The 12496-nt window shown below is 38.6% G+C and overlaps 2 protein-coding genes across 11 annotated transcripts in view; one reads left to right on the top strand and one right to left on the bottom strand.

The window, feature by feature from the left end:
- Positions 1-8714, bottom strand: part of LOC122548994 (RNA-binding protein 12-like) — a 31878-nt gene extending 23164 nt beyond the window's left edge. The window contains exons 1-3 of one of the 10 annotated variants that reach the window (XM_043688067.1): positions 8356-8691; positions 7036-7092; positions 1806-5291 (exon numbers count right to left, since the gene is read on the bottom strand). In XM_043688067.1, coding sequence (XP_043544002.1) covers positions 3041-5263 — 2223 coding nt within the window. In that variant the 5' untranslated portion in view covers positions 5264-5291; positions 7036-7092; positions 8356-8691 and the 3' untranslated portion in view covers positions 1806-3040. Of the gene's footprint in view, positions 1-1805; positions 5292-7035; positions 7093-8355 lie in introns of those variants that run through there. The other 9 variants (XM_043688069.1, XM_043688068.1, XM_043688070.1 and 6 more) reach the window with 9 other exon arrangements.
- Positions 8715-8744: 30 nt separating this feature from the next.
- tmem67 (transmembrane protein 67) overlaps positions 8745-12496 on the top strand; it is a 195947-nt gene continuing 192195 nt past the window's right edge. The window contains exon 1 of the mRNA XM_043688078.1: positions 8745-8934. Coding sequence (XP_043544013.1) covers positions 8745-8934 — 190 coding nt within the window. The remainder of the gene's footprint in view (positions 8935-12496) is intronic.

Raw genomic sequence — 12496 nt, 5'->3', positions numbered from 1 at the left:
GGTAAACAGATAATTGCCCAGGTATTCACTATATATAAAATGAAGACCAATCCAGAGCACATTCTCAATAATCAAAGCCATGGAAAGCAACAAAAGTACTTTCAACTATTAAACAACAATTTCCTCAATGATCCCCATTTGGATCCATCATCACTACTTGACTCCAGGCTTAATATCAACTTTGGTAAAAATATGGAAGCTAGAGTTGAATTACAGAAGCAACATCAGAGTGACTACCCGTCACTAAGCATGATATCAAGGAGACATCTCCAATAACTGGAGTCCTAACGAACACAAAGAAAAGATTATTATTGGGAGGCCAAATAATGCTAGTTCCAGGAGTGGCTCAATTCGAGTGACTCAAGCCCAAATACCTGGTTCCTCTCCACATTCCCTCAAACTTAAGTAAGGATTTTTCTAGCAATTGCAGGTTCTGAGTTCATTTCAGATAATGATAATGAACCACTATGCAGGATTCCCATGACAACTCAAGATTTAAGCATGATAAATAGTACGCTAGTTACATGAACAAAGTGCCAGGCAAAGGGCATTACTAACAAGAAAATCTAATAATCTCTTGTCAAAATTGGATATTACGAGAGTTTTCTACCATCTTAGGGTTATCATTGACCTCAGACTCAATGGGGACAGTCAAACAAAAGTTATGTAACAGGTCAGTGGATCAATATCCCATGTGTGTGACTCATATTACATTTATCCAAAGCTTCTCCACCATCTACTTGGCAGAAGCCAGGAATGAGAACACTTTCCCCCTGCATGGATGGACACAGCTGCAACCGCACCACAGATACTAATCTGGAGAAATATAGTATGTTTGATCAATACTCATTCATGAGCTCAAACAAATACTTAAGCCAATAGTGTCAAATCCACATAACAGTATATTGCCAAGGTTTTGTGAACAACAGCATCAAAAGCCAATCATTTTCACCACTTAGAATTAAGTTGTTCCTGTCAGAAGTAACATTACCTTGGATGTGACATTACATTATTTCCATTACTGTGTAAGCAAATGGAACTCTATGGAGTATAAATTACTGCAGCATCTTAGAAAGGCAGCCCATCACTCTCATGTCAAAGGAAACAAAGGATGAGCAATTAAAATGTCAGATTTGCCAGCATCACCACATCCCAAAGAATCATTGAAAAGATTTCCAAGCTTAGAGTAAAAAAAGCTCTTAGAAGGAAAAAAAAATGTCATTTTTATCTCAAATGTTTTTGTCAAACTCATTATTGCTCTGCTTTCCAAGCATATTGATGCATACTAAAATAATGGGATTGTTTTTATTTTAATATATGTTAAAAAATATGACTAAGCACTATTGATTATTCTGGCATTATCTGACAAGATAAACCATAATTTTAAAGTGTACACATATTTTAATTCAACTAACCTATATTTAAACATTCTTCCCAGCATTTGAACCCACAATTGGTTCCCTGACATAGGTTGATAATGATCAAAGGATTATAAATCACAAAAGATTAATTTTTACCTGCATTAGTTATATCTTTTAAACCATTCGAAAATGTAACTATTAGTGCTGTGCTGCATAAATTAAACAGAATCTATTTAGGACATATAGCTGTTCGGTAATTTCACATCTATAAAGTAGATTGGTTGGAGATTTTTTTTTTAAAACTCATTACTGGTTTTGTTCTTTAGAATTTCAGGAATGCTACATATTCCCCCAACTCTACCAGAAAATAGAGAACTGTTAACATGTGCTATTTCAGGACAACTATGATACAAAATAAAATTGCAGAAAAAAAAACGCTGTTAGTCACATCTTCACAACTTTTTAAAAATGACTTTTAAGTACATTTTCATACATGACAAACCATTTTCTATTACAAAGAAAAATGCTTACTGCTTAAACATCTTAACCATCAAGCAATACACAATGTTGGTTTTCCAGTAAACACAAATGCAAAATATATTTAATTTTTTTTAATTAAAAGTTAACACGCCTACAAATGCAAAAAATAAATTCTTAGTATCATTCTGACAAGGACTGAATTGGTCAAATCCTGTACATTTAAAGAGAATGAATACTTGGACCATATATGCATTGAAATTTTTATGGTATTGCACTGTCAAACTTTAAAATGGAGATCTGTAAATAACTTCCTATGTTTTTAACAGATGGAATTAAGTCACAATTGGATAAGGAAAATCTTTCTGTAAATGAATAGCCTCAGTTGACAAGACAGAAATAAACATTCACTGTTAAAGCATCAGGTAGGTTGTAGCTTATTTAGAAATGTTTAATAACCTTCTAAGAAAATGTTTCTTCAGTTGACACTTACAGAAGGGACAAATAACATCAAAATTAAAAATTATATTAGTAATTTTATTCTCTGGTCTAATACTTCTTCAACCTACAGACCTGGGATTGGTTTTATTTTTTGAAACAATGATGCACTTTTAAGCCTATTTTTTGCTTATTTTAAATGTGCATATCACTATGTCCAAAACATAGACTAAGTTATCCCATGTCCATAACTTGCCTCAAATAGAATTCGGGTAAGTGGGAAAAAAAAATCACCGTTAACAAAGTTACACAATTATTATACAGGATGTTGAGCCATTTAAAATGTTTCATTCAATCATCCTTTTACAGTGAAAAATAAAAGCAATTCAGAACTTCTTCATGCTGAAGTTCAACTATTCAAGTTTACTTCCAAACCATCTAGACAGCAACAGCTCTTAACTTTCAAACCCTATCAAAATCAAGACACTGAACAAAATTAGAATGTATTCTTGTAAACTATATCAATTGAGTCAAGACAGAATGTAATATATCCCAAAGCAGTAAACTAGAACCAACTATTTTCTGGCAACATAAATGAAAAAAATTTCAACAGGAGTGATGTTTGCCTGAAAATCACAAAAGACAACAACTCAATTTATTTATTTATTCCATTTGGTGGAACCAGTAGTCAGACAGCAACTAACTTTTACTTCAGAGCATCTAAAATTTGTTTGTTTAAAACAACAGCATAGGTTCCACTGTACTTAGAGCAAACTTAGTTTGACATTTCTTTTTCCAATTGGTTTATCATTCAGTTCACGAACAGCAGCCATTGCTTCATCAACTGTTTCAAATGTAATTATTGCGTCGCCTGCAGGAAACCCCCTCTTATTGTACCGTACAATGACAGACTCTTGAATAACACGATAGCCATAGAAGAAGTCCAGTATTTCATCAACTGAAATTTTGAAAGGCAGGTTGAAAGCCTTCACAACAGCCATGCCACTGGCAACTCCAGTACGACCTCGGTAGCCTGAATCAAATCGCGATCCTAATCCCCCTCCACTAAAGTCATCAAAATTGCTGTTTCCAGTGTTAAACCCTCCATAAGTTCCTTCTTCTCTGCCATACATTGGTCCTTGCATGGAGGATACAGAATCCAAATTACCAGAAGGTTCAAAGAAAGGCTTAGATAATTCATGCATATCATGAGATAATGAGTGATCACCACCACCACCACCACCATATGAACCAAAGTAGTCACTTTCCTTTTGACCTTTGGCTCTTTCATGCATAGAAGCGTTACCAAGTTCAAACACCTCTTCTGAAGTAACCACCTTTAGTACAACTTCTCTTCCTCCAAGCTTTTTACCATATAAGCGCTCAGCCCTTAGTACTTCATCTTCAGACTTGAACTTGACTAGAGCCTCCCCTAGTCCAATGCCATTACTATCAACAAGTATTCGGATCCCATGTTCAGCCACACCAAATCCCTCAAAGAATTTATGGATCTCAGATTTGGAGATATCAAATGGTAGATTACGAGCATAAATATACAATCTTGGGGAATGTGCTCCTTCTCTTGACTGGTACCTTTTTTCTTCATTTCTATAGGCAGATTTTTCTCTTGATCTTTGTTTCTTAACAGCGTCCATCAACTCTATCACAGCTTTTTTAGCAACAGGATACAGATAAACTGCACGGTTTGCAATGTATGTCTTATGGTATCTTAAAGCTTTACGAATCTCAGAATCATTTCTAAACTTCACAAAGCATTCATTAGTATTTTTACCATGAGGATCTTCTACAAGGTAAATCTGGTCATCTGTGATATTTAGTTCATCAAAGAAATTTCGTATATCTTTTTTTAAGATACTATACGGTATATTTTTTAACTGCATCCAATAATCTTGATCTTGAGGGGAATAAGATCGTGACCTGTGTCTTCGAGGTGACCTTGATCGAGTTTGAGAATGGAAATGTTTATCTTCACGATGAGGGGAACGACCTCGATTGTGTCGGTTTAAATCCAAATGTCTATCATCTATAAACAAATCAGATCCCCCAGAAATCCATTCTAGTTCTGTAGCTCGATACACCTCTACAAATCTTTGCCCCATGTATTTTTTGTGACGCTTCAGTCCCTCAGCTGCATCCCAAGAACTGGCAAACCGTACAAAACACTCTCCATTGTTCATACCCCGGTAATCCTTTTGTAGACGAACTGCTTCCACTTGTAAACCGTGGAAGAATTCTCTTACTTGCAGCTCTCCAGCAGAATATGGCATGCCTTGCAGATGCAAATAAACATCATCAGAATGAAAAGCTCCTTGTTCTCTCCTTTGATTATACGCAGAAACAGCAAAAGGATCCACTGACCCAGAGCCATTAAATTTATCCAAACTATCACTCATTGCTCCAGGTGTCATTCCAAATAACGCAGACATTGAGGAACTAGGAGCAACTGGAATGTTCTGCGGAGAAGATAAAGCCATTGTTGCCATATTCCCACTCATCATAGGATCCATACGAGAGCCATAGCTGTTCACATCAGAACTTCCAATTTCACCAGGATGAAACGCATCCCTATTAATTTCATGTTGCATTGCTGCAACTAAGTTTTCAGCTAGCGTAGAAGACATACTACCTAAGCCACCTGTGCCAGAACTGCTGAATCCCGACCTTCCGTAACTGGATGTTTCTCCACTGGAACGTGCATATCTCTTACGACTCATCTCAATTGTACTCTGCATTTCGTTTCTGCTACTTAATGTTAGTTTTGTTCTACTCCCTTTAAGAAATTCACCCGATCTCATCAAAGCAAGCCGTGCATCTTCATCCGTAGCAAATACAATGAATGCCTCTCCCAGTTCACCACCAATTATATGCACCCCTCCATCAGGAATGGTTAATCTAGAGAAGAAGTGACGAATATCCAAGGTTCCTGCAGAAACTGGGAGCCCCTGCAAGCGGATGACCACAGCCATGCTGAACTCTACCAATAGAAAATGTTACCTGCAGGCAAGAAAGGCACACAGGATGACGTCAAATTATATCAAAAAGGTTCTGGATACTGCATTAACTTCCAAATATAATAAAATTAGCATTTCTGACTTATTTGTAAGAATAAAACAGATTCTTCTTACTCAGCACAAATTGGTTTAAACATTGACCTTCAATTCAAAAAGTATAACCATCAAATCTCAAACTCCCAACTCAAACCACCAAATACACTAAAGTAGTTTCGAAAAGTTCTGAAGATATCCTCCAATCCACAACAGCTCTCCACAAGATTTGATAATGACTGAAATTGTCTTTAATGTGAAAAATCGATGAGGCGTTTTAACTCAGCCACAGCACCTCAGTGGAATTCATCTTGAAATAAGATGATAGATCAAAGTTCAAAACTGCTGTCCAAGTAAGTGCAACTTACTAGTACTGCATTATTCCTTCTCCAAACAAGGAATGTAAAAAGGACCTAGGATTAAAATTCATCTGAAATTAGCCCAAAACTGCAACCATGATCTTTTATGTAAAGAGTCCATCACATCTTTTCTCCCATATGTAATCCATCTCTGTCAAATAACTTCACACCAGGAATGGACAAATCCTATTTATTGTATTCTCAAAAACAATCAAGCTAGTAACCCAAATTTTCTTTTCCTTTCAAGTATTCCTCTGAACTCTGATGCAAACGATTGCAGATATGAAGCAAATTCAAACCGTAAAATCCACACTGGGGCATTTTCAAACTGTAACTAACTCCAGGCAAACTGAAAAATCCACTACTGCACATAATTCAGCAGTCCAGTTGAGAAATAAATTATTTCATCTCAAAGATGGTTCTTTCAGGTAGATCACAATATTAATGTTTTCGCAAAGCTATCAGGTACAGTAGACTTGATTCTGTAGCATCTCAAATGCAGGTTCAGCTAAGAATATAGTATTTGCATTCAAAACATCTCGATTCTTTTGAAGTAACAGTCCTTAGGCTTATGACTTTGTTCCATAAAGGAGATAGAAAGTGATAGTTTTGGATTGAAAAATATGTACATTTTTAACTAATCCATAATGGACAATACACAGACTCTCACTATCTGTTCAGAAAACGGATACTGATTGAAATACTAGTTAGCACTATGGGCAATAGGAATAATGCACATAACTCTGTAATAAAGCAAAATTACAGCAACAGTTGCAAAAAAAAACATTATGCACTCTGGACAGAAGTTCAGATTACTCCAATGCATTGGACTAAACAGCAGTGTACAGTCTGAATAACTCAATTGCAAGAACCAAAAGGTCAGATTTAAATTTTTTTGGCAACTTGTTAATTAATTATAATAGTAAACCAGGAAAAAAAAGCTCTTAAATATACTATGCAGGACAAAATTAAATATTAATCCTGCATTGTAAAGTATATTTAACATCAGAAGTTTAGTGAACACAGATTTTTCTAATTATTGCTTCATAATCGGATGCATTAAAACACAGAAATTGTAATGCACAGGAAATGCAAGTGCTCTGCAGCTTGGTATGCAGTGACAAATTCCTACACATGCAGCTGCTTGGAAATTGATACATTTAAGAAAACTTTATTTTCACTTTCCCTTTGGTTTAGAAGTTACTATTCATAACTGAATCACAACATTTGTAATAAAAAAAACTAAAAAAAAGTCAGTGTTGCATGACAATAAAAGATTAGTAGTCTATCCCAGTTAGACAATTTTCAGTCACCTACCATTTGTATAACACTAACCTGTAAAAAGGTTTCTTTTAAGACACACGAATAAGTTCGTTACAATCAATTCTATAGCTGCAAGAAAAAAAATGAACAAGATCAAACCTGTAATAAATGCAATTAGAATCAAAATAATGTTGGGATTATCAAGCTATGATTTTCAAGCACCTGCTACTGAACAAACTTTACTAATTAAAACATTTCAATAAAGTCATTCCACACCAAAATTGCATGAACCAAATCAATTTTCAAATTCAAAAGAATCTTTAATGACTTAACACAAAGTAAATAGCCTCTGTCATTTCATCGATTTGTGAATATTTTCTATAACAGAAAAAAATGCATTTACAGTAGGCTACAACTTTGTTAAATTAGAGAACATAACATTCCCACTGGTACAGATATAGCAAGTGCTGATTTAAAAGTTGATAACGGCTCTGAGTGTTAAACCAATGATTCTTCTTTCCTAGAAATGATAAAAATAATAAAAATCTCAAACATTCTGTGAAAATGACCAGTATTATCAGAAGTTTATCAAACTACTTTAGGCAATTGATTAAAGCTTAAGTCAAAGATTTAAGTTTTAAGAAGAATCTTCAGGAGTCTGAAATGGTAGAGGGGTTCAGCAGGAAATTCAAGAGATGGTGCCAGCAAAGCAATGGATTAAAAGGAAGTACATCAGAAACGCTTCAATGCTTTTGCAGGTCAAAATCACCGACTACACACACATTTCTAAATTAGCGATTATGGCGATTGAAACCAATATATAATAAAGCTTTTTCCTTTGATAAAGCATTTCTTATTCAAATATACTTATTTGCCTGGGAAAACTGCATTCAAATTATGGGTGTGATAATAAAGCTAACTGGATAAAGAAGGCTCTTCACAACATTATCGGGAACTGTTCAAACTTATGCCATACTGAAAGAATTAAATCAAAACTCAAACGTCTCCCACATATAATCATTTAAGTGTTTTGTTCCTCCCATATTTTTAAGTTTTCGCCTATTTAAGTTGCAGATCGCCGAGATGAAAGAGAGACAACTAAGGTGGAGCGGGGTGAACCTAACCTATCTAAGGATTCAATGTGTTCAGGACGTAGCCCGCTGAACAAAAAAAAGGCTTAGAGCGGGCGGGAGCTGCAAGCGAAAGGAAAAAAATCTAAGCGACAATGAGGTAAATGGCCTGGCCCACAGTTCTACTACATTCACTCTCCAAACTCCACCGCCCCAGTACGGACTCGCTCCTCTGCAGCAAAGGCCCGGTTTTCCCACCCGACCCCGAAGGAGCAAGACGCCCAACGCCTCAGCACACGAACCGCTGCTTCCCAACACCCACCCCTTTGGAAGGACAGAAAAAGCCGCGTTAAAATGAGACAGGAGTCTGTCCACACCGACCAACTGACCGCCACCTCCGCCGCCGCCGCTTGGTGCCTCAGCCACCGACACGATGGCGCTTCCGCCGCCTCCGGAGGGAGAAGTCCTGGCAGCTATGTATTCAAATATAATAAATCAAGGCCCCTTTTCCTGTACAAACATACTGTGGATTCAGGTTCAGAATTCTCCAGTAGGCTTTGCATGTTTAAATCAATATTTTTTATCTGCACCAAAGCTTAATCATTTTTTTTCCCATTGCGGTTATATTGAAGTGGAGAGCTGTCAGGACCAGCTGCCTCCCCCGGTGTATTGTGGGAGAGCCGGGGGGCGGGGTGGAGTGACGGTTGGCTCATGGCCATGACAGTTGGGGAGGTAGTGTCGTTCTGGGCACCGCTGCTCCTGCTACATCTGCCCTCTACCCAGACCGTCATCCTCTCTCTGCCTTTCCAAACCGTGCAACAATGCACCAAGCGAGAGTATTTTGACATTTCCCGAATGGTGTGCAGGCCGTGTGGCGCCGACCAGCAGTCAGGTAGCGATGGTGGGTAAAACTTGTCAGATGGTTTTGGGGGTAGGGGGGTATTATTGGTGCCCAGTGACAAGAGACCAGTTCAAACCTAACTCGCCGTTAGAAATGTTTGGTACATAGCAGAAGTTGGGTTGGCGGACAATAATCAATTTCTGCTGGTTGGAAAGCCTACTCCACGTTTTGAAGACAAAACACAACCACACAATCGCAGAGGAAGGCCGTTCAGCCCATCCAGCTCATTAATTAAGCATCATTACTGGCGCCAGTTGCCTGCTCTTTGTCACCTAGATCTTTCGGAGGTGAAATTAGGAAACTGGCAAAGGGTGGTCGAATTTTGGAACTCTTCCACTGGCGACAATTGATGATCATTTTAAATTTGAGAATGATGGTGTCAGATCTCAGGCTGACAGCTCAGCACTCAGTCACATACTTAACAAAGCTTTTGTAGACGACTTCTTAACAGCTCTTGTTGCTGTAACCTGACCTTGCACCCCCAGATCAAGTGGCCCAAGATACACTGATCTTTGCCATTTCAGATTCAACTACCATATGGGAGGGTTTGCCAAAGTAGGGGTGGGGAGAGGAGGGCAGCTGAAATTTTGAGGTAGCCAGCTCTGATTCAAAAATCTCAAATGCCCTTTCCCCTCATAACACCCCACACCCCATTGATTTGTGACTATTTTCTATTCTCGCTTAATTGAGATCATGTGGGAAAGGTTTGAGAAGCACTATCATTATGTAATGCTGACACACTGCTACCATATATGTACTTAGTTTGTTTAGTGACTTCACAATAAAGATGTGCATATGAATGAATGCTAGATTAGGCTCAAGAAGCTAAATAGTTAGTATTTCATTAGATTATTCATAACCAGCTTGAGGTGCCACATTTTTTCTTCTGCACTGGAATTACTGCATTGAGACATAGGAGCAAAATCACAGAATTGTTTTGGTGCAAAAGGAGTTCATTTGGCTCATCATGCCAACACTGATTCTATTATCTAGTACTAGTCCCCTGCTCTATTCCCATATCCTAGAATACCATTTTTAACCAAATAATCATCCAAAATCATCTTTAATACCTCAATTGAACATGAATACAACACATTTCCAGGCAGTTCATTCTATATCCAAACTGTCTGATAAAGTTTTTCTCGCATCATCATTTGCATATCGCTTTAAATCTATGCCTTCTCATTGTTTCTTGTTTTACAAATGGGAAAAGCTTCTCCCCATCTATACAGCCCACTCATGATCCTGAAAACCTCTATCAGATTTTCTCTCAGCTGCCTTCTTTCCAACAAGAATGTCCCAGTTCCTTCAATCTGTCCTCATCACTGAAGTTTCTCATTCCTGGAACTATGCTTGTAAATCATCTCTGAACTCTGCTTTCCTTTCGTGTGACACAGTTCTTCAGCTGGGATTGGACAAATGTTGTACAAGTTCAACATCACCTCCTAGCTCTTATACTCTATGCCTTATTAATGAAGCCCAGGAGCACTGTACACTTTAACTGCTCTCTTCTCCTGTCCTACCACCTTCAATTATCTGTGCCCATAAGTACCCAGGTTTTTCTGCTCCTATTTCTTTTAGAATGCCTGTACTGCGCTGTATTCTTCTATGTTCTATGTTCTATGTTCTATGTTCTCCTGTCCTACCACCTTCAATTATCTGTGCCCATAAGTACCCAGGTTTTTCTGCTCCTATTTCTTTTAGAATTGTAAACCCTATTTCATATTGTCTTTCAATGTTCTTTTGACTAAAGTGCATCACCTCACACTTCTCTGTATTGACCATCATTTGCCACATATCCGTTCACTCCATAAACTTGTTTAGTGTCCTTTTGGAGACTTAGACTGTCCAAGTTTAGTGTCATCTGCATACTTAGAAATTTTCCCCATGCACACAAAAATGTAGAATATCAACATATATATTAGGAAAAGCAAAGGTTCGATCCCATGGAAGTCCAAGCCTTCCTCCAACTTGAAGAATATCCATTGATCATTACTGAATTTCCTATCACATTGCTGCTGTCCTTTTTGTACAATGACTTATAACTTTCATCGCAAGTCTGTTGTATTCATAGAATCAGAGGGCATGGAAACATACAACTTCCTTCCAACTCATCCATGGCAACCAGACATCCTAAATTATTCTAGTATTTGCCCATACCCTCCAAACACTTCCTATTCATTTACTCATCCAGATGCCTTTTAAATGTTGTAAGTCTACCAGCCTCCTCCACTTCCTACTGCAGCTCGTTTCATACATTCACCAACCTCTGTGTGAAAAAGTTTCCCCTCTCTCCTTAAACCTATACCTTCTAGTTTTGGACTCCCCTACCATGGGGGAAAGGTCTTGGCTGTTCACGCTATCTTATGATTTTTATGAACTTGTATAAGATCTCCCCCTCAGCCTCCGACCTCCAGGGAAAATAGCCCCGGTCTCTCCCTATAGCTCAAACCTTCTAACCCCTGCCAACATCCTTGCAAATCTTTTCTGAACCCTTTCAAGTTTCACATCTTTCCTACAGCTGGGAGACCAGAATTGCACGCAATATTCCAAAAATGGCCAAGCCAATGTTCTGTACAGCCGCAAGGTGACCCCCCCCAACTCCTATACTCAATGCACTGATCAATAAATGCAAGTGTACCAAACACCTTCTTCATTATCCTGTCTACCTGTAACTCCACTTTCAAGGAACTATAAACCTGCACTCCAAGGTCTCTTTGGTCGGCAACTCTTTCCAGGACATTAATTGTGTAAATCCTGCCGTGATTTGCCTTACCAAAATTCAGCACCCTGCATATATCTAAATTAAGCTCCATTTGTCACTCCTCAGTCCATCTCATTGTACTTCTTGGCTGCCCACTACAGCACTGATTTTGGTGTCTTCTGTCAACTTACTAATCCAAATCATTGATATTTATGACAAAACGCGGTGGGCCCCACACCAATCCTTGCGGCATGCAGCGGGTCACAGATCTCCAGTCCGAAAAGCAACCCTCCACCACCACTCTCTGTCTCCTACCTTCGAGCTAGTTATGGATCCAAATGGCTAGTTCTCTCTGCATTCCGTGTGATCCAACCTTGCTAATCAGTCTACCATGGGAAGAAAGTGAGGTCTGCAGATGCTGGAGATCAGAGATGGAAATGTGTTGCTGGAAAAGCGCAGCAGGTCAGGCAGCATCTAGGGAACAGGAGAATCGACGTTTCGGGCATTAGCCCTTCTTCAGGAATGAGGAAAGTTGGTCCAGCAGGCTAAGATAAAAGATAGGGAGGAGGGACTTGGGGGAGGGGCGTCGGAAATAGGTCTGAAGAGCTTCTGTGCAGAGGAGATGACCTGGGGGGTGCAGTGAGAGAGGGACTCACTGAAACCTTTGTAGAGGGAGAAAGAGAGCTCCTTCAAGGAAGGCATCCTTGTAAGAGGATTCGCAGTAGGTTGAAATCTTTGAGGAGAAAGTGAGGTCTGCAGATGCTGGAGATCAGAGATGGAAATGTGTTGCTGGAAAAGCGCAGCAGGTCAGGCAGCATCTAGGCAACAGGAGAATCGACGTTTCGGGCATTAGCCCAT

This window comes from Chiloscyllium plagiosum, chromosome 4, assembly GCF_004010195.1.
Source record: "Chiloscyllium plagiosum isolate BGI_BamShark_2017 chromosome 4, ASM401019v2, whole genome shotgun sequence".
NCBI lineage: Eukaryota > Metazoa > Chordata > Chondrichthyes > Orectolobiformes > Hemiscylliidae > Chiloscyllium > Chiloscyllium plagiosum.
Note: the sequence above shows the minus strand (reverse complement) of the source record. Positions and strands in the feature narration are given on the sequence as shown.